The sequence below is a fragment of the Hippopotamus amphibius genome, chromosome 7, assembly GCF_030028045.1.
Source record: "Hippopotamus amphibius kiboko isolate mHipAmp2 chromosome 7, mHipAmp2.hap2, whole genome shotgun sequence".
NCBI classification, from domain to species: Eukaryota; Metazoa; Chordata; class Mammalia; order Artiodactyla; family Hippopotamidae; genus Hippopotamus; species Hippopotamus amphibius.
The window spans coordinates 11324484-11345371 of record NC_080192.1 but is presented as its reverse complement, the minus strand read 5'-3'; the positions used below and the strand labels follow the sequence as shown (position 1 = coordinate 11345371).

General features: G+C 51.2%; 1 protein-coding gene across 1 annotated transcript; it reads right to left on the bottom strand.

Moving 5' to 3' along the window:
- Positions 1-1511: 1511 nt before the first annotated feature.
- IFT27 (intraflagellar transport 27) lies at positions 1512-20211 on the bottom strand. The gene is made up of 7 exons (XM_057743614.1): positions 19801-20211; positions 12941-13020; positions 12517-12576; positions 10469-10528; positions 8314-8431; positions 7286-7395; positions 1512-1745 (listed from the first exon to the last, which is right to left on the bottom strand). Exons 1-7 carry the CDS (start codon positions 19832-19834, stop codon positions 1647-1649), a joined length of 561 nt encoding a protein of 186 aa, XP_057599597.1. The 5' UTR covers positions 19835-20211; the 3' UTR covers positions 1512-1646.
- Positions 20212-20888: the final 677 nt, after the last annotated feature.

The following is a 20888-nucleotide window of genomic DNA, read 5'->3' as shown; positions in this document are numbered from 1 at the left end:
CCCTTGACCATTCAATTTTCTTATATAAACAGCAAAGAGCAAAGAGCGGAGGGGCTGGGGTGACTTCTGGCAGCAGGGCCAATTTTGCCACCTCCAGGACACCCCGGGGAAGGTGCCTGGCCCCAGCCTTCTGTGATCTCTTTAGGAAGTGGGTTTCTTAGCATCTCTTTGGCCACAGCCGTGGGTCCCAGTAACCAATTCTGTGGCAACTGAAAATGTCCTCTCCATGTCTCCTTGGTTGTTTATTGTAGATCTTCCCTCTGGAACATGGGCCAAGAGACCAACAGCTTGATGTGACCAGTGCCTAGAAAAATGCCTGGCACATTGCAGGCTCCTATCTTCTGAAAAAAGTGACTCAGTGGGAAGACAGTTGTGGCTACAGTTTGTGTTGAGAAGTAACAGGAGGGGGGTGGGAGGGGCTTGAGGTTGTTGATACTGTGTGTCTGATGCCCTTCATCTGTTATCTCACTTCTCACAATGACCTTGAGGGGCAGCCTAGCCATCACCTCCTCCTGCTCCTGGCCAAGCTCAGGCAGACGCAGGAGAGGGCGGTGGCTGTGGGCCGGGCTGTGGTGTCCGCAATTCTGACTCCAGTTCCTCATTTGTAAAAGTAGGAAAGCGAGACTCCACGTTGTGAGGATTAAATTAGCTAATATGTGCAAGGTGCTTGGCTCATGTAGAGACATGGCAGGTCATAAAAAGGAATCAGAGTAATTTCCATCATCACTGCTATCACTGGGATAGACCCAGGGTCTGTTTACCCCCAAAGCCAGCGCCCTGCACGACATCCCCACTCCCACCAAGCGGGGGACTGGAGGAGGGTGATGACCCCCTGGGGCGCTGGAGCTGAAAGAAGCCGAGACCCCGGTGTGAGGGTGACAGTCAGAGGCGGGCTTCGATGCCAGACCTCAGCCCGCAGCCCTGATGTAAGAGGCAGTGAGGAACTTCTGTGGGTCTTTAATCAGGGGAGTGAAACGACGAAAGTGGTGTTTTAGGAAGATTAATCTGGCAGCAGAGACAGGATGGAAAACAGTCAAGCTCAGTGCAAAGAGTTATGACTGCTGCCCGGCTCGCTGAGAGGCGGGTCATTAAAGGAAAGTGGCCTCGTTCTTGGCTCCCTGAGGGCTCAGGGTTCCGGGCAGCTGGGAGGCGCTGGGTCTTGATCAAGAGGCGGCACCCAGGGCAGCCAGCAGAGGGCACTGTTTTGCCAGGGACAGAAGCCATCGCCAGGGAGCTCTGGCATCTGGACAGCAGGACAGGCAGCAAAGCCGAATCTGTTAGAATAAGGAGAGGCCATCAGCCCCCCAGCCATGCGGCAAGTTCCAAGCTGAGCATCTCAACTGCGGCAAATTGTGGGGTGGGCTCTTGCGGGGGAGGTCCTTCGGGGAGGGCAGGACACCCACTGTCACGAGCGCCAGCTCCCGCCACTGAAGGCTGCTTTGGAAGCAGCAGCCTAAGTGTAAAATGGCACCAGGGCTGCCCCGGCCAAGAAAGGAATGAGCTGCTGCGTCTCCATTTTTCTCCTCATTTTATTTAAAGCTGTCACGATAGATTGGAAGTGCCCAGGCAACTCCATCTTCTCCCATCTTCCCAGGAGCCGGAGCCCACGGCTAGGTTCCATCACGGGAAACGGTCCAGCCAGCCCCTCACACCAGTGCCTGGAAAAGCTCCAGCTTCTCCCGATATAGGTGGTGAAACTGCTTGGCCAGGTAGTGGAACGGGGCTTTGTAATTTTCCACCTCCTTCTGGAGAGACAAGTTGAAAAAGTCCGTTGGTGGGTTTTAGGATGGTCACAGGGAGCTGACATCCCCTGCTCTCCCTCCTGCCAGGTGCTCCGACCTCTGCCCCACTTCTCCTTCCCACCACTCCCACTACCTGGGGCAGCTACTACCACTCTGCCCATTTTACAAAAGGAAAACTGAGACATGGAGAGATTAAGGTCACTTGCTGAAAGCCACACACTTGCCCATGATGAAGCTGGGTCTGAACCTAGACCTGTTCCTGCAGAGCCTGTACTTTAAGCCACTCTCACTCTCTGTGTGACAGGATGTTAAAATGAGACTCTTTCTGGCTTAGTTTTGACTGAGGCCCCAAAGGCCAAAGCAAAACAACAGATGGCAAGGACCTCCATGTTCTGGGGGGAGGACCAGACAGCATGGAGGTCGGGGAGTGCTGTGGCATTTCCCCCAGGAGTTGGGCACTTCTCCCTCACCCTGAGGTCAGTGGGAGGGTCCCAAGAGAAAGCCTGCAGCCTGGGGACTTAGGCTGGTGCTAGACGCAGGCCTGGGAAGCCTCGAGGTGAGGCTGGGGCTGGCTGTTTGGATGGCCAAGCAGGAGAGGGCAGACTGGGGATGGCCCACACTACCTCCTCAGTCAAACTGGGGCTGCAGCAGGGCTTCCCAGGACCAGCCTGGAGCTGTCTTAAAGGGACTCTGCAGAGACAGCCTCCAGGAGAGTGATGGGTCCCAACGAGCATGAACAGCCCAGAACTGAGGATGCAGGAAGGGTGAGGAGGTAGCCTAAGCCTGAGGAAGTGTCCTCAGGGGTGTGAGGCGACAGCTGCAGGTGAGAGAGTGCCCCCGATGGGGGCAGGGAGGGCATCTCTGGCACTTGGCAAGTCTAGAGGGGCCACAGCAAGTCCCAACAGAGCGAGCTGGCATGGCAGGGGGAAGGGGGGTTGGGGGAGAGTGTAGGTCCAGAAACAGACTCAGCAGCCTGGCCCTGTTTCCCACAAAAGACTCAGGGGGCGGTGCTGACTTTAAATTCAGAATTTTGAGTCACTCAGGACTAGGCATTTTAATTACTGAAATAATGAATAATTCTGTGACTATAGGTGCCCAAAGGATTTGTTTTTATTATCTGAGAGAGATCAGAAAAGTTCTGGAACTTGCCCTAAATTTTCTCCATTTGATGGGAAGAAAACTGGCCCTACAGGGTGAGCCTGACAGGCTCTGGGAGAAAGAAAATGGTACCCTCTCTACTTAGCTATCGTTTCTCACTCTCTATGTGCACACTCATGGGTATTTTAATTTTTTTCTTTTTAAAGAAATAAGTCGACAGAAAAAAGCACCCACGACTTTCAAGACAGTAGCTCAAACTATGAGTTTACAAGACCCTGTTTGCAAACAATCCTTGGCCGCTGGCAAAAGCGCAGCCTTGATAAGAGGCAATGAAATATCCCCAACAACATGGAAGGATTTCCAAACCAAAGAATGGAACGAAGTCATCAAGCTCAGTGCCTTCATTTCACAGACAGCGGTTTGGGGCCCAGGGGGTGCAGTGGCTCAGCTGGTTTAGGCAGAGCCCAGTTTGGAATTCAGATGCCCCAAATTTGAGAAAAGCAGCCTTTCCACTCTGCCAGCCGGGGTGACAGGAACGTGCAAAGGGAAATCAGTTCCCGCAGAGAAAGTTACCGCACTTTCCAGCGAGGGACGTCCCAAGGGGGAGGAGACAAGTCACCAAGAGCAGACCCAGAAGTGGCAGTGCTGAAGAACAAGAGGACAGCTGGCGGCCCAGGGAAGAATCTATACTAAACTCATGGCTGCCAAGGACTGGAAGGCTGTCACTCCTCAGCGGGACATAAGAGGAATAACAGTTACATCTGCAAGGTACCTTTGGTTGTACAGAGCATAACGTCCTAGGCAACACTGATGTCAAACAGCAAAACATTACATCAGTTGAAAGTACAGTCAAGTGTTGAATGGGAAGAGAATGAGGCCCACAAAGTGCATGCACAAGGATTTCTAAATGAATCTGAAAGCTCTTGAAAGCCAGATCTAGGGAGAATGCAACATAAAAAGTAGGGAATTCAATGGAGTCAAGCCTCTTTAGACACATGGAGTGCTTCTGAAGTAGCAGATGTAAACACAACCATTTTCCAAATGCATTAGGAGGGCTTGCCAAAGACAGGAATCCTTTTGTTAAATGACGAATCATAATCTCCCTGACATCGTTTGGACAGCTGTAGAGTAGATCTGCTTTGTGTGAAGACTCCTTAGAGCAGCCTCAGACTAGTGCTTAATTGGGCCTGGAATTCTGCCCCTGGGACTCCCAAAGTAGGCTCTGTGGGAGGCCAGAGCCCCTTCTAGAAGGTTATCAAGCTGGACAGGCCTGTGTTCTAGTTCTGGTTCTACTGCTTGTTAGCTGGGCAACCAGGGAAAGCTACACAGTCTTTCTGAGTCTGTTTATCATCAGTAAGATATGGATAGCAGCAGGGCTGTTGGAAGCCTAAATAGATAATGTGTGCAAAATACTTGGCACACAGTAGGCACTTAACACACATCAGTCGCTTCCCCTCACCTTCCTGAAAGGGGAGCCATCCCTATGGATCTTTCTTGAACTTGCTTTTATTTAATATTGTCCAACTTCTTACAGTAATAAACAATGCATTTAAAACTTTTAACTTCTGGGGACTTTCCTGGTGGCGCAGTGGTTAAGGATCTGCCTGCCAATGCAGGGGACATGGGTTCGATCCCTGGTCCGGGAAGATTCCACATGCTGCGGAGCAACAAAGCCCGTGCGCCACAACTACTGCAGCCCATGAGCCTAGAGCCTGTGCTCTGCATTAAGAGAAGCCACTGCAATAAGAAGCCCGTGCACCACAACAAAGAGTAGCCCCCACTCGCCGCAACTAGAGAAAGCCCACGCGCAGCAATGAAGACCCAACACAGCCAATAAATAAATTACTTAATCAATTACAAGATAATAATAATTAAAAAAAGAAAAGCAGTGGGAGAAAACTCAAGTTTCTCTTCTTAAAAAAAATAGAGTTGCCTTATGATTCAGCAATCCCATTGCTGAGTATGTAACCAAAGGAAATGAAATCATGATCTTGGAGAGACATCTGCATCCCCATGTTCGCTGCCGAGACAATAGTCAAGACATGGAAACAACCTAAGTGCACACTGATGAATGAATGGATAAAGACAACGTGGTGTACACACACACACACACACACACAGACAGGAATACTATTCAGCCATAAGAAAAGAAGGAAATCCTGACATTTGTGACAGTGTGGATGAACCTTAAGGGTATCATACTAAGTGAAATAAGCCAGCAAGAAAGACAAATACTGTTATGTTCTCACTTACATGCAGAATCTAACAAAAAACAAACTCGGAAACAGAGTAGACTGGTGCTTGCCAAGGCGGTGGGGGTGGGAGAAACGGGTGAAAGTAGTCAAAGGGTACAAACCCTCCAGTTTTAAAGTGAGTATATTCTGGGATGGAACTGTAAAGAAAAAAAAAACTCAAATGGCCGTGAAAGTACCTCCTTTAGGTCTGCAGGACAATTACGGCAGCATTTAGTAGGAGAAGGGGAGATGGGCTTGGGGTCAAGACTTGGCTGCGTCTCAAACGGCATCTGGTTATATTTCCTTTTTAATTACAGCTTTCTTACCGAGCTACTGGTGGTGCTTTTGTTGGCATCAGCTCAGGGGGGACTAGTTAACTTGCACAGTTAATACAAAGTGCTTACCTGTAGCTTCCTCAAGCATCATTTATACCCCCGTTTCAATCGTGTAGCAACAAACAACTGACCAGAGTTTAAACATGCAGCCCAGTGGTCTTTGGTGACAGGAAGTGTTGGGAATGGGGGTTAATTTCTGAGCTCCGTCAGGAGTTTCAGGGAACATGGGATACTGGGGTAAGGAGGCAATTCCACAAACGTGAATGGAGGAGGAGGGAATACAAAGAGATGGTGTGCTGTGGGTGGTACAGCTTTGCTCAACGGCGTCCTGCATAAAAGATGGGCAACCGTCTATACAGTAAAAGCCCACTAATTGGAACTTCATTAATTTAGCATTTGTGATCCCTGGACCAGAGGCAAAGCTGATATTTATCTCTATACAATCTAGGAATACAAGGATTGAGTGAGTTATAATAGTATAAACAAGACTACTAGGGGGAATATTTATACTTAAAGAAAGGTAACGTGGACTGTTGACTATGCCCCAGACTTTGTGCTGTTTTTGTATTCACCACCTGACTTCTCATATTTATTACTCAATGAGGGATATATTTGACTATCCCCACTTTATAGGTGAGGGGCCTGAGGCACCAAGAGGTTAAGTAACACGCCAAGGGGCCCACAGCTAGTCCTGCTCTTCACCACTGAGGTCAGAGTATCCGCCTTTACTGCCTGCTTTCCCTAAGGAAGCACGCCGCTTTGGGGCAGAGGGTGGGGTGGGGAGGAGGATGGTTTAAGAAATTCTCAACCAGACAGCAATTGAATAGCAGCATTTGTTAAACTTCGTAGATGTAGCAACAGGAGTACCTGTAGCTTAAGCAGAGTCTGAGTAGAAAACGACTTCAGGGCCATTTATTAACTAGTCCACTGACTCCCTGGGAGGACCAAAGGCCAGTGGCCACAAGGCCAGGAGTGAAGTCCAAGTTACCACCATGGATGTTTTCAGGCTGTGCCAGGCATGACACGTTTCCCCAGCAACCCAGGAAGGGGCACTGCAGCCAGCACCTTGGCCCCTGCTGGCTCTGAAGTTGATGTTTCTGGGAGGCTCCTGCAGCGGGGTGTCTTCACGTGACCCCCTTCCACAGTCGCACACGGGTGCATCTGATTGGTGCAGCCTGGGTCACATGCCTGCACCCTGGCTGCAGGAAGGCGGAGACCCCAGAACTCCCCGCATAGGAGCAGGTTTCACCTTGATACTGTGGGCATGCCAAAATGACGATTAGTGTAGGGAAGGGGCCGGGAGCAAATCACTCTGACTGTCCCCCTTCACGAGGGCTCTTGCTGAACATACCAGAGGACGCTTTGTGGCCTGACATCACCCTGGGACGGCAGCAAGGTGGGGACAGGGAGCCCTGAGGGGAACCAGAAGTCAGGGATCCCAGCCCTGGCTCAACACTTCGTAAGTCACGTGAGGCTTGGGTCAGTCGCTTCACCCCAACACGAAGTGGGGAGTGCGGGGTCAGCTCCTGGATCACGGAACTGATGTTGGGGGTCAATGAAATAATGTGCCAACCACACCAGAACCCACGATGTCTCGTGCCAATGTCAAGCATCACCGGAATTGAACACAATACACTTATGTTTCTAATTGCGATCCAGCTTTTCCCGGGCTGGCTGGCTGATCTGCTTTATTGTAACACATCAGTGACTCTTGCTATATTGAGAAGAGATCTTGGGCTGAGGATGTAAACATCAGCTCCAAATTAGGCCCTGCATATGGCGGACTAACAACTCGATGCATGTGGGGTCCTGTGAAAAACCGCTTCCAGCCGAGGCCCACTCCAGACTTGGCTACCGCGCAGGCGGAGATACTTACCACAGATGTTTCAAAACATTCCAGGCCTTGGCCCAGTGCCCATGCCCGGGCCTGGGCTGACTCCACCACTCGCCTGCCGGCCAGGTCTGTCTTGTTCCCCACCAGCACACCTACTCGAAAGAAACAATTGGAGCATGGCATTTAACCGTGACCGTCTGGGAAGACAGCTGGAGAGACAGAAGAGCAAGCAGCCTAATTTTGAGGGGTGTAAGACGTCATCTGGGAGAGGCCGCCTGACCCAAGGGGATGAGCACGACGGGAGACTCTGCGTTGGCCCCTGAGGGCCACAGCGGAACAGGAGGCTGGCGCTTTGCACCTGCAGCTTTAGCTCAGCCCCTCTTCTAGACCTCGTGAGTACCTGTCTGCCTCGTCTCCTTAAGGCTGCGAACCGTGATGGCAAGGACCAAATTGATGTGAGCATTCGTTATCATTCCTAGCACATGGACAAAACTTTCAAAACGGTCATTAATACTAATCTGAGGGCTGGGCTCAGAGTCAGGGATTCAGAGGTAATTTGGTTCTGTTGCCAGCTGCATCCGCTGTGGCTAATTTTTAAGCCTGCCTCTGGAGATCGCTTTCCTCGGTCTCTAATGAGGAGAATTTGTTGATCTCACAAAAGGATGAAAAATAAACTGATTGAGAGCATTCAGAAGTGACAACAGGCCGTGCATACAGCCCATTACTGGTGCCCCACATACAGGAGAAGATGAGGACTGCTGCCTGGGGGTTGGCTTTCCAGAAATAACAACTCACATTCCTATCACAGCACCTTCCCCCTTATTGAGTCGCCCCACAACCCTGCCAGGGGGAGCGTCGGCAGGCCCATTTTACAGACTTACAGAGGTAGGGCAACTCACTGAGGTTTCCACGGTTGCTAAGAGACAGAGCCAGGGTACAGTCCAGACCATCACACTCAAAGCCCAGGGCGCCCTTTTCTGGCACTCACAGCCACCTCTGCAGTGACCCTGTGCTCTTAAACTTGAAGGTCAGAGATGCTGCTGGAGACCCCAGATGCCTGCAGCTCGTACCTGGGAGGGTGGTGCCTGGAATCTGCGACCGAGCCTTCTCCAGCCACTTGCTGCAGTTGGTGAAGGACTGCTCGTTGGTCACGTCGTAGACGAGACACAGGACATTGGGACTCTCCCACTGTGCAAGGGGAACAGGATGTGGACGTGTCACTGACAGCAAAAGTGACTTCTAGGCTGGGAGGAAATGTGGCCTTCTAAGGGAAGGGACATGTGGGTGGAGGGAAGTGAGAAAATCCTAGAGGGGATGTGAGTCAGAAAACGGAGCCACGTCTGCAGAAGAAAACGATTCACCTGCAGGAATGAATGGGAGGGCTGGGCACAGTGGCGGAGAAGGCCTAGGCCTGGGATGGTGATGGCGAGGGCGAGAGCTCGAATCTGTACCAGCCCTTCTGCTGGGCATTTTCTGTGCAACATTGTGAAACCTCCCAACTCTACAGGGCTGGTCTGAAGATCCCTACTGTGTAGCTGAAGAAACTGAGTTCAGAGAGGGTAACTGACTTGCCTAGGTCACACAGGCTTTAAACACCAGGGTGGGGCTCTTTTCTCTACCCTGAAACTCTTTGCCTGCCCCGGTTCCATTAACTCATTCTTATTGAGGGCCCACTATTATGCCAGTTGATATGCTTTTCTGCTTTGCAGGCCTGGAAGAGCATCCTCTTTTCATTAGCCAGTCACTGGAAGCTGGTTTGCTTACATTTTGCTAATAAGGGCCGGCTTTTCAAAATGCAAAGGGCACTTTCTGCCTCTCCTGCAATGTATCAGCCCTAATCCAAACCAGCCCAGCAACTGGGCCGGGTTTACTATTCCAGTGAAGGACCAAGGACTTCCCTGACGGTCCAGTGGTTAAGACTCCACGCTTCCAATGCAGGGGCCGTGGGTTTGATGCTTGGTCGGGAAACTAAGATGTCACACGCCAGGAGGTGTGGCCAAAAGACAAAAAACAAAACAAAAAACAAACAAAAGAACCAGGGCTATGCTCTCAGGGGCTGGCACCTTCGGGGCTGCTCAGAGTCCTGGGCAGCCTGCTGCCTGGCATGGGGCCGTAGGACAGTCCTGCACTGGCTGGGATGCTCCTCCCGGTGCATATGACTCCTGACCACGCCCTGGTCTCTGGGGACCCCCATCCTGGTTTATTTCTCGGGTGTTGTCACCTACTAGGGTGTGAGGGAGAATCCTTTTCCCTCCAGCTGTCCTTGGAAGGTCAGCCCAGAATTGGCTCCGGAGGCCTCCAGGATGAGAGGAGCTCAGACTCACACCTTCACTCCACAGACGAACTCACGAATTCTAGCTAGAGCCACACTGACCACCCCTGTGCGCACGCAGAAGAGACCTCCTTCCTCCGTGAGGGGACTCAGGATGGGCAGCACGTGGCCCTGACGTCCCCAAGCACGTCATCCCCTCTTTCGGGCAGTGCCAGGCTGTGCACATAGTAGGCACGTGGTAAACACCAAGAATTGATGCGTGAGGTCAACCCTGTGTGAAATTACCATCAGTAGATCTAGTTCTCTTAGATGAAAAAAAGGGGGGCAGCAAAGAGTTTCTATTAAAATGTAGCTGTTCTTGGAAAGGCAGGGGAGGGCTCTGGAGAGCTCAAACCTTCTAATTAGCTCACCGGCCCAGATCAGCGGAACTGTTACTTTGGAAGGTACAGCAAACTGGATCTTATGAGGAAGGCTGGGTGGGCTGGACGAGCCTGGGGTGGCAGCAGGGGCAGGTCCCAGAGCAAACCTAGGTGGGACCAGGGGGTGGGCTGGAAAGGTGTGTCTCACTATGGGGCCTCCAGGGCACCCCCTAGCGGGGAAGGAAACCTTTGCTCCAGACCAAGGAGGTGGAGGAGGGCTGAAAGAACACCTCAGAGAAGGAAGGCCCTGGGGTAGGGGGCTGCAAGGACCTAGCGGCACAGCGCTGGTGCATTGGAAGCCCGGCCATTCTAGAGCTGGGGGGAGGGGCAATCACGAATCACACGCAAGAGCTGCTCCTACCTGCCCAGGGACTACAAGCCCCAAGGCTGGGAGGAGTGCCCCTTAAAGAATGTTGCCATGGTAGCTTCTCCTGGCAGCTGTGCAGCGAAATGTCTGTGAGGGCATCCTTTAAGGGGCAAACCTTTGGAGGGAGGTGGTGGTGGTAGTTTGGAAAAAGACTCAATGCTACTTGCCAATTTATCCAGCATTTCAGAAAACAGCTCCTTGCCGGCCGAGTCGAGAATGAAGAGTTCCTGGAATCAGAAAGGCAGGTCCCAAGAAAGCCTGCGTGTGGGGAATCTCCTGGCTACAAATCCCCACAGGACTCCCAGCTCACCTTCAGGGTGACGCACACATGCGCCCGTGCACACACATTTGTCTTTTGCCCGAGGCACAAGGAAGATGATGGGAAGAGGAACGAACTCAAGTACAGTGGTTTCCCACCCCAACTGGCTCTTTCTGGGCGGCATCTCACCTCTCCTAACCCCAAGTGCAAAAATACCAGGAACAAGCTGACTGCCCACCTGGCGAAACAGAATGCTAAACAGGCTGACAAGTGCTCTGGTTTCCAAAAGGTCATTCTGCACTTTGTTAACCAAATTGATTTTCAAATCTTAAAACCATCCTTTTTAAAGGAGGTCACCGAGGAGGCCTGGGGAAGGCATTTAAAGTAGGCCAGTCTGCCGTCGTTCTGGATGCTGAAGTGGGATTCTGGTGGAGGGCACAGGACGACCCTTCCTGCCTGTGTCCGAGCCTTCGCTGGCCCAGGTGAGAGCCCCTCCCCGACGCTGCCACTCCAGGGAGTCTCCCCTAATTTCCCCCTTGATTACCGCTGGCTCTGGCCTCGGGCACGTGCTGCCTGAAGGTGAGCACCATCCTCTGCTTTGCACACTGGTTACTGGTGCTTTCATCTTATCCCTTTTCACTGTATCCGGGGTACTTAAAGTGAATTTTTGCTCATGGACCTCTTTAAGAATCTGGCATTTCTTCAGCCTTCTCTCCAGGAAAGCACATGCAAACATAGCATCTTGCAATTCAATTTCAAGGGTTGAGCCTTCCCACAGAGGGACCCAGGTTAGGAACCTCAATACTCGGTAAGTTCTGAGGGCGAGGTCCTGAGCCCAGTCTTCCTCACTTCCCCTTCCCTACAATGCTTCCTGCGTCCCCCTCCATCCTGTTTCCGAATGCTCAGACAAGTCTAGGCCACGTCCTGGCACTGTTAGGTAGCTAGTCAGACATGAGTAGGTCTCACCCCTTCCTGGATGGGGTCCTCTTTCCCTCCCCTACCTGGACACTGTCGATCAGAGCATGCCCAGAGATCCTCCCTCTTCTAGTCAAGGACCACCGCTAAGTTTCCAGCCTTACCAAGACCAAGCAAGATAAAACCGCCGGCACAGGTTGGTACAGTCATGCCAAGACCTAAAAGGTGACTCAAAGTAACCTGTTCTATTTGTAATAAATTAGCGTTGCAGTTTTCACCCCCACTGGGCTAAGCACTTGGCTTATGGCTAAGAGCCTGCGCACTAAGAGAAAAGTTATAGAACCTAAAGCTGTCAATCAACGTGTCAGTCGAATGACGCAGGACACAGGGAGGGACCAGCATTCTCAAAAATCCAACCCTACCCCATTGCGGGGCTGCTTCTGGTTTCCAGAGGGCCAACTCTCATTCTTTCTTGGGAATGTACTCTTGCTTTGCTTAATAAAACTCTTGCTACTTAAAATTGCTCTATGTCAAAGACAAATATCATACGGCATCGCTTAAATGTGGAATCTGCAAAAAAGGTACAAATGAACTTTTCTACAAAACAGAGTTACAGATGTAGAAAACAAACTTATGGTTACCAAGGGGTAAGGGGGAAGAGGGACAAACTAGGAGATAGGGATTGACATATACACACTACTATATACAAAGTAACTAATAAGGACCTCCTGTACAGCACAGGGAACTCCACTCAATACTCTGTAATGGCCTATATGGGAAAAGAATCTAAAAAAGAGTGGATATATGTATATGTATAACTGATTTACTTTGCTGTATACCCAAAACTAACACAACATTGTACATCAACTGTACTGCAATAAAAAACAAAACAAAACTGCTCTATGTCTCTCGACTGAAATCTTTCCCTCGAGAAGGCAAGAACCGAGGAAATCGCTGTTCGGCTGGTGGCAGCACTGCCTCTCTCCCAGGGAGGAGGACAGGGACCACGGAGCCCTCGGGCACAGCTGGGGCAGCACTCACCACACTGTCCCCTGTGTCAGGGACTGGCACCGTCTTCACCACCAGATCCACCCCTGTTGTCTGTAGAGGAAAAGAGAAAACACACACGTCAGGGGGCCCCAAGGGGAGTGTTGCAGGACAGGACGAGCACCCGACCCTGGGAGGCAGGTCCCCACCTCAAGTGTCTTGTGTTCTGGACTCACTTCTAGTGCAGAAGTCAGCGAGGCCCTAGTCTCGTCCAACCCCCTGCCCACAAGTGAGCTGTACGTGGTGACCAGCCAACCACCAGCTGGCCTGCTCCACACAGAGCCCCGCGCCCTGTGACTTGTGGCCATACAGTCAGGCCTCTTCGGGCTTCTTAAGGACATTTGGAAAGTCACTCCCCCAGGGTTATCCGATCACTTCTCTTTAAGCCTCGGCCAGGCCTACGATGCCCACATCTCACCAGGGTGTAGTTCTTCTGGAAATGGGCTCCGTCGCTGCGGAAGATCTGGGCCAGGGCGGTCTTGCCCACGGTTGGGTCTCCTGTGAGGTCAGAGTAGAAGAAAAACACCGCTTTCATCCTAATCTGACTTGAGGCTCTCCCACTCCAGAACGCTAGTCTAGAAACCGAAAACCTCAATGAGTTCTCAGAGAAAAGGTGCTTGATCCTCATGGGAACTTGCTCTGGGGTCGCTGGCAGGGCAATGGGTCCGTGAGATCAATCTTCCAAACCCACCACAGCCAGTCTCATTTCTTCCGGGCTAATCCTTTCATCTAAAAAAACCGACCCAGAATGTAACAGAGCTGAAGGAAGGCTCCTGAGCACTGGATATAAAACTGACACCCTTCCACTGAAACACACCTGATGGGGAAAACCTGTCCCTTTCAAACCTGAATTTACTTTGAAGTCTTAAAGCAAAAGAGGTGTGACCAGGTACAGACTTATAGGTTCACCTGACTACCTGAACCATTTCGAGTTTACAGCATCCATCCTTAGAATCTTGCACACCTGTTTTCGGCGGAGAGGGTAAGAGTTGGGTGGGTTTCTACATTTCTGAGAAAAAAAAAAATCAGGGGCTACATTTGGCAACCTAAAGCCCATTTCCAAGTGACATTTTCCACCTCCACCTCCTGGTACCCATTTGCAACCACTGCGGACCCATCTTCCCAGGGCCTCTCCTCCAGGTCTATTGCCAACAACCACTGGTTCCTCTAAGCCTGTCTTACACCTGCTGGGTCCATCTCCTCGGCTCTCCTTTGTTAGTGGAGAGCCCCATAAACTGGTACCTCAAAACTACAGTCTATATCACAGTTTCAAGTCTGAGACCTGGACCTCTCACAAGATGGTCGGGGCAATCTATTCTGGAGTTCCTCCCAGCCCCTCAAGGGTGCCTGAAGGCTCTCCATGCCCATCCTTAATTCACCTGTGCCCTCCCCATGTCCCCACCGGTGGCTCTGCATGGCCTATTTTGATACCACGCTGTTTTCATTTGCAAGATCTTTTCCACCTTGAGTCTCACATGGATTCTCCCTCCATCACCCAGAGCCCTGGCAGAACACCTGTCTTCTGCTTTCTCACCCCCTTGATCTTCAGTAAAATCACCACTGAGCTCACATCCTTCTGCCTTGCATAGCTTGATGTAATCTCCTCACCTTCACCCTGTTTTACAGGCGGCTTCAATGTGCCTCTTTACTTGACTCCTTGATAGCCTGCTGCTCTGTTCACTTTTCAGTTTTGACTTTTCTCACCTATAATTTTCTCTCATGAGGCAATTATTTGCCTACTTGTGGCATCTCATTCCACGTTAACTCCTCCGGGCCTGAGTGAGCTAGTCAGGTCTCGCTTTTCTTTTTCCACCATTTCTCAGAAGGAAACCAACATGGGTTGAGCCTCTACCATGGCCCCATTCATACAATCTCATTCACTCCTTCCCAGACCCCACCCCCCCACCGGGGACTATCATTAACCTCATTTGACAGATGAAGATACTAAGGCTCAGAGAAGCTGGGTACCTGCCTAGGATTCCGACATCATGCTCTCTCTGCCAGACCCCACTCCTCTCCTAGAGCTCAGGGACCCTTCTGACCCATTTCTAACAGTGCCCCTGCAGCTCCTCATCCCTACAGCCTTCTGGGATACTGGGGGTGGCCGTGGGCTGGGCCTTCACTGGGTACCTATCCAGTTCAGAGCAAACAGAGCACATCTCGTGCGATGACTGCATCCACCCTCCCGACTTCAATTTTGCTTCTGAATCCAGTTGGAAATTGGCTCTGCCCGCTTGTGAAATTCCCCACAGATCTGTCCTGGTTAATTTCATAAATCTTGCTTCCGACTGTCAGTCAGAGTCCCCCACACTTCTGGAAAACCTCCTGTGTCTGCTGAGGAGGGATCTGAGTAAGCGCAGGCTGGGGAGACCACTGATAAACACATTTGCAGAGCAGCAAGATGACAAGTGCACATTCAAATAGCACAAGCTGAGAACCAAGGCGTCTGAGGGCGCAGGGCAGAGAGGCGCTGATGTGGGGTTTCAGCGGGGAGGACTTCCCTGGAGGAGGCTGAACCCAGAGGTGATGGTGGGAGGGGCGGGTGTACTACTTAATGGGGAGGGTGCCATCAGCAAAGGCACGATGAAAAGTCACCTGTGACCTCATAATTGCCAAGTCCAATGGTTTTTCCTCAGTTCTCAGACTCCTCGAAGTCTCTGAAGGATGAATCAGCTAGAAGCAGCACCTCACCACTGCCCCCTCCACTCCCCACGCCACCGCAGCCCTCTGGCCCCAGTGACCCTGCCTGGTCCTCCTGCTGCTCTGCCTGCTCCTGCCTCCGAAACGTGGACACTCCTGTGGGTCCGTCCTTGGTCCTCTGTTCCCATCTACTCTGTCCCACTTACTCAGTACCTTGACTGTCATTTCTTGCGCCAGGATCCCTCTCCCAAACTCTGTGTTTTCAACAAGCTGTGGGTGTTTCCACTGGAATGATGGGCCTTCACCTGATCTCAGTGTGTCTACAGCCAGGCTGGATCCTGTGCGCTCTCGCCCACCTATCTCACTTGTTCTGCTCGCCATTCACTCTGGACGTCCCCAGACTTCACCCATGGTCACCTCTGAAGGTTCCTCCTCTTCATCCCTTACATCCCATGTTGTGTCTGCAGCCTGCATTTCCTTTGTTGTCTCAGCTGACACTGCCCTAGTTACCTTGAACGTCAACTGGGCTCCTATCTCAGCCCCAAACCCACCATCCATGCTCTGTCTTGTGATGCTGGGGCTGGAACTCTGCACACACATGTCTCCTTTGCCGGGGGCTTCCTGCCAGGCTCTGCCGAGACTGGAAGGCTGGGGTTTGGGGTGGAGGGACTTGCTCCTTCCCCTTCGCTTGCTGTTTCTCTTAGTGTTATCCTAGCGATGGCCTTCACCCCAGCAGCAGAGGTTAGCTGCTGTCTCCAGTTGTGTTTGTGTTTTTGCACCTCTGGACCAGCCTAAGTACGCCCCCTCAGAGACACCAGCATCAGTGGGCAGTGTCCCCTCCTCAGAGATTCACAGCTCAGCTCCCAGGGCTCTTCTGAGCTTTGAGGTTCGGATCATCTGCCCTCTTCCCTTTGTTCCCACAGCCCTGGGGTGAGGCTCCTTCCTGCAGTTACTCTCTGTGCTGCCTTCCTGTCCCCTTCTGTCTTTCCAATCCTCCAGTACCTGTTTAATGAACATCCCACACTAAATCCTCCCTGTCGAGATACAAAGTATAGTTTCTGCTTTTCGCTTGGACCCTGCCTCATGTAGCACTCGGTACCAGGAGTGATCTTGAGACACAGACCCTCAGGATGGTCTGGAATTGGTTTGGTGGTGTCTTGCCCTAAACACGGGGCTTGCTCCTGGCCAGTGGGCAATGGGTCCTAGTGGTCGGTGGCACGTGGTAGCATCACACGCTGGTACCACCCCGATGGGCAGTGCCCCATCCTCAGAAGTCTGCATCCCAGCTCGGGGTTGGGGGAGGTTCTTCTTCAAGTTTCTGACAACCCCGACCTCTACCTACCACTTCTGTATCTTCGCAATGTTGTCTTCTGGCTTTTTCAGTTCTCTGACACCCGCTGAACCAGTTCCATACGTTAAAATCTCTCTGTTGAAATGCCTAATGTATTTTCTGTTTTCTTGACTGGGTCTGGACTGAAAACACTTCCCAACTGGCTCTCTCTTCTTTTTGTTTTTCTCTCTGCTCTAATCTACCCTGAGCTTGACATCAACAGACAGACCTTCACAAAACAGAGACTTCCTCCTGTGATGCTCTCAAACAGCCTGTCAAAGGACTCTTTCTGCTGTATGTCCCTCCCCACCTTCCAGCTCTCTCTCCAACTACCCCTTACACAAGATCTGGGCTCTGCCCTCCTATTCTATTGATCACTGAAAATTCCTTGAGGATAACCTCCTTCCAGGTCTCCCTAGTCCAATTCCTAATCCTGCCCATTCTCTGCCAGGCAAAGATCAAAGAATATCCTTCCTGCCCAGCCTCTGAAGGTCGTCTCACAGTCCTTTGTCTTTACCTGCATGGCTACTGCAACTCACTGCTGGTGGCATGAGACTTGACATCAGAGCAACCCTCCAGGGAGGCAGGAGTATCATCCCCACGTATGTCAAGAGGCAGTAAATACATCATGGTACTCAGGGCCCAGACTCCAGCTCCACTGCTTACGAGCTGTGTGACATTGCATCAGTAATCTCTCTGGGCCTCAGTTGCCACATCTACAAGATGGGGATAACAGCACCTATCTCACAGAATTGTTATGAGGATTTAGTGAGTTAACGTGTACAGTGCTTGGCATATATTAAGTAATATTTCAGTGATTTGGAAGTACATAAAATATAGATAAATGTTAAGTATTGTTTTCTCTCTTCGTCTGAACCAGAACAATTAGCAGCTGTGCCTTGAAGTATTTCTCTGGGAACTGGCACACAAAGGGGATTCAATTATGCACAACTCAGCACTTCCTTGAGTGCAGGGACTGGCCGGCTTCATCCTTGTACTCCCAGGGCACCTTGCGTGGTGACTCACATACAGTAGGTACTCAATAAATACGTGGACTGAATAAGCACTTGAACTGAGTTATCAGGTCCCTCGGTGACTAGTTATATGAGAGAAAAAAGGCAGATTGACTCCATTTTAAACAGTTGGGGGACTTCCCTGGTGGTCCAGTGGGTGAGACTTGTGCTCCCAATGCAGGGGGCCCAGGTTCCATCCCTGGTCAGGGAACTAGATCCCACATGCATGCCGCAACCAAGAGTTCACATGCCACAACTAAGGAGCCTGCAAGCTGCAACTGAGGAACCCACCAGCCTCAACTAAGGAGCACACGTGCTGAAACTAAGACCCAGCACAACCAAATAAATAAATAAATAAAATAAATACTTTTAAAAATGTGTTTGTTTTTAAAAATAAAATAAAATAAACAGTCAGCCAGTGAGGGGGCGTGGGTGGTGGGGGTGGGGTGAAGAATGAGATTTTGATGGGCGGTGGAGGTGGAGCTGGGCACAGTGATTCATTGCGCTGAGGCCTTTTGGTCCCTGGACACTTAGATACCCTTGAAGCCTCAAAGGGAGGCTGTCGACTGAGGGCTACGTTAGAGTTCAGGAATGACTTCTCAGGCAGTGGATGAAATCAGGTAAAACTAGTACCTGAGGGCGTGGGTATAAAGAAGGGCAAGGAGTCTCGGGTTGAGACCTGAGGATGGTAGAGTGTAAGGCTAAGAACAAAGCCCTGGAAATCAGATCCCCTGGGTCTGGATCTCAATTCAGCCAAATCCAGCTGTGTGACCCAGGGCAAGTGTCCTAACCTCTCTGGGCCTCAGCTGCCCCATCTGTAGAGGAGAATGACAATAATCCTGACCCCACAGGGTTGTTGAGGTGACCCGTGGTGAGGGTCTAGCACAGTGCTGGCACATAGATGGTGCTCAGTAAGTGAGCCTCGTGATGACGGAAGTTGATTTAAAAAAGAAATAGGAGAAAGAATAGTCAGAGAGAGAAGCCCATTAAAAAAAAAATCTACCTTCAGAAAAAAAATCCCCACCTTATCCATGAGGAAACTGAGGCTCAGAGAAGTGCTTTGTCCAAGAGGACACACAGCCAATCTGAGGAACAGCAGAATTATGTTTGTTACACAATACTGCCCCCCCTGGCGCTCTGGAAATCAGAGGCCTCTCTTGAGAACCATTAATTTCTTTTGCTCTTGTGTGATCTGAGCAACTACTGTCAGTCATCTTTCTGCGTGACCTTTTTATTTCCAAATTGGAAAAGTCATTCAAAAATACCATCTCTTTCAGTCTGGAAGAGAGGAATCAGAAAAAAGAATCTCTTTTCCCTCTATATAATTTCTCCCTGAGCCTTTCCTGAGCTGGCCAGAAAAGCCTGGAAAGATTACACGTTTCAACAAGAACACAAGTTAAGAATTTTGGAGATGGGCAGATCTGGGGGCTGAAATCCTGCCTGTGACCTTCGTTCGCTAGGAGGTGACCTTGGGCAAGAGACTTCACCTCAGTGCCTCAGTGAGGTCAGAACAACACAGCATTTACCCCAGGGTGCTACCTGCTGTGACAGGATTAAATACACGGGCCTGGCAATGCAGTAAGGGCTCAGGAAAGTACATCTGTGCTCTGTGGTTCCAGGTGCATAGTCCAGGCAAAGGTTCTTCTAAATGAGCAGAAACACCACAAATGAGTGCTACACATGCACTCATTCTATACATATTTACTGAGTACTTACTAAGTTCCAGATACATGTTCTGGGTGCTTGGGATGTATCAGTCAGCAAAACAAAGCTTCTTTTGGGGGATTCGACATTTATATCCTCCTGATCACGGGGCAGGCACAGTAATTTTGGGTCTTAAAGAGACCACACGTGGCCTTTTGCAAACTCTGGTCACCTGTACATTACTGTCTCCTACCCGTTTTCAGAAGAATGGGGTCAGGAAAAAAAATCCCATAAGTAAAGATCACCAAAGTCACTGATGCCTAACTTTGCGGTACAGCACATAGGTTAACTGAAGCACTTATGGTGTGCTTAGCCTGATTTTTTTAATGTCAGCTCCTCCTAAGTACAGCTCCAGTTGGTAACGGTGGCCTCAGAATATGACAGGGAGCAAGGGAAACCAGCTGGAGCTACAAATGTGCTTGGGAAGATAATTCTTCCACGCCTAATGGAATTTATCAGTAATTGCATTAATTCGCCTTTGGGAGAGAGAAAGGGAAACAGGGTAGACAATTTACGTGAACAAAAGCTCTCGACAGTTTATGAAGTCTCCGGACTCCGGAGACTATATTCACCCCAAGTTTGCAGACTCACCTGCCAGGATGCATTTGGCTGCCAGCTTCACCATGGTAACCAACCACCACCACGGACCAGACAGGGGAAGAGCGGCTGCTGGAGGCGTTGGTGGCCCTGCTTGGGAAGGGGAGTGGGAGGGCTAGGGATCAAGGGGCCTGTGGCCGCGGTGGGGACAGGGACAATGGGGCTTGGACCCTCCAGGCAGCCCGCGGGGCGGGTATCGGGGCGCTAGAGTCTCGAGGGGCCGCGGCGGAGCGCCAGATGGGGCCAGGCTCAAGGCCTCAGAAGGCAGCCTGGAAGATGCCAGCGAGGCGCTGCGGCTCCCGTACCCGGCCCAGCCCCTGGCAGTGCGGACCGGGAATAGCGACCCTCCGACCCCAAGCACCAAGACAGATGCGCTCCCGGGCAACCATCGCCAGCCTGCCCCGCCTCCTCACGTTCCTCCTCCTCCTCGCTGACCATCGATTGGCTGCCACCAAAAGCTCCCACCCCGAAGGCTCAAAGGAGACCAGTGGGAGGAGGGGGCGGGGATAACACCTTTTCTTCCCCGGATAATTCGTACTAGTATCTGCTCTTCAAGCTTATCTCGCTTGACTAATGGTTGTAGGGGATGTCAATCATAGCCACCTCCCGCCCCCGCACCGCCGGAAAGTTCAGGGAAAAACGGCTCCAACACAGGGTATCCAGAAGCGGTGATAAAAGAAGCTTTCTGATTGGCCAGAGACTGGCTTGGCCCATGTTCGGGGAAGAATGGGGACTCGCCGTATCCTCCTGCCTGGAAGTGGGTTCGCCCACGAAGGGGGCCGGTCGGGAGGGCGGGAGACTGGAGCGGCGCCTGCTCAGTGGACAAGGTGTCGTCGCCCAGGCGGCGCTTTGAGCGGGTTCGAAATCGTCGAGGTACTTGTCGCTCCCCCAAGTCTCAGATTCTGGGGAGCGCGGCCGTAAGCTGCATCAGGAAATCCAGTCCTTGGCTCGCATCTCGCAGAGAAATCTGATTTTTAAAGCCCGGGTTATTAGGTGCTTTAAAATGTAAAATGTGAGAGAGTTAAAAGTGATGTCTGTGGAAAAAGGACAAGTGAGGGATGTGGGGGAGGGGCTGGACTCAG

Coding starts and splice junctions, on each gene's coding strand:
- IFT27 (XM_057743614.1), bottom strand. CDS start 19,834: ATGGTGAAGCTGGCAGCCAAATGCATCCTGGCAG. Junction 13,021..19,800: donor AGCCAAATGCATCCTGGCAG/GTGAGTCTGCAA, acceptor CTGACCTCACAG/GAGACCCAACCGTGGGCAAG. Junction 1,746..7,285: donor AATGTTTTGAAACATCTGTG/GTAAGTATCTCC, acceptor TTGTCTCTCCAG/AAGGAGGTGGAAAATTACAA.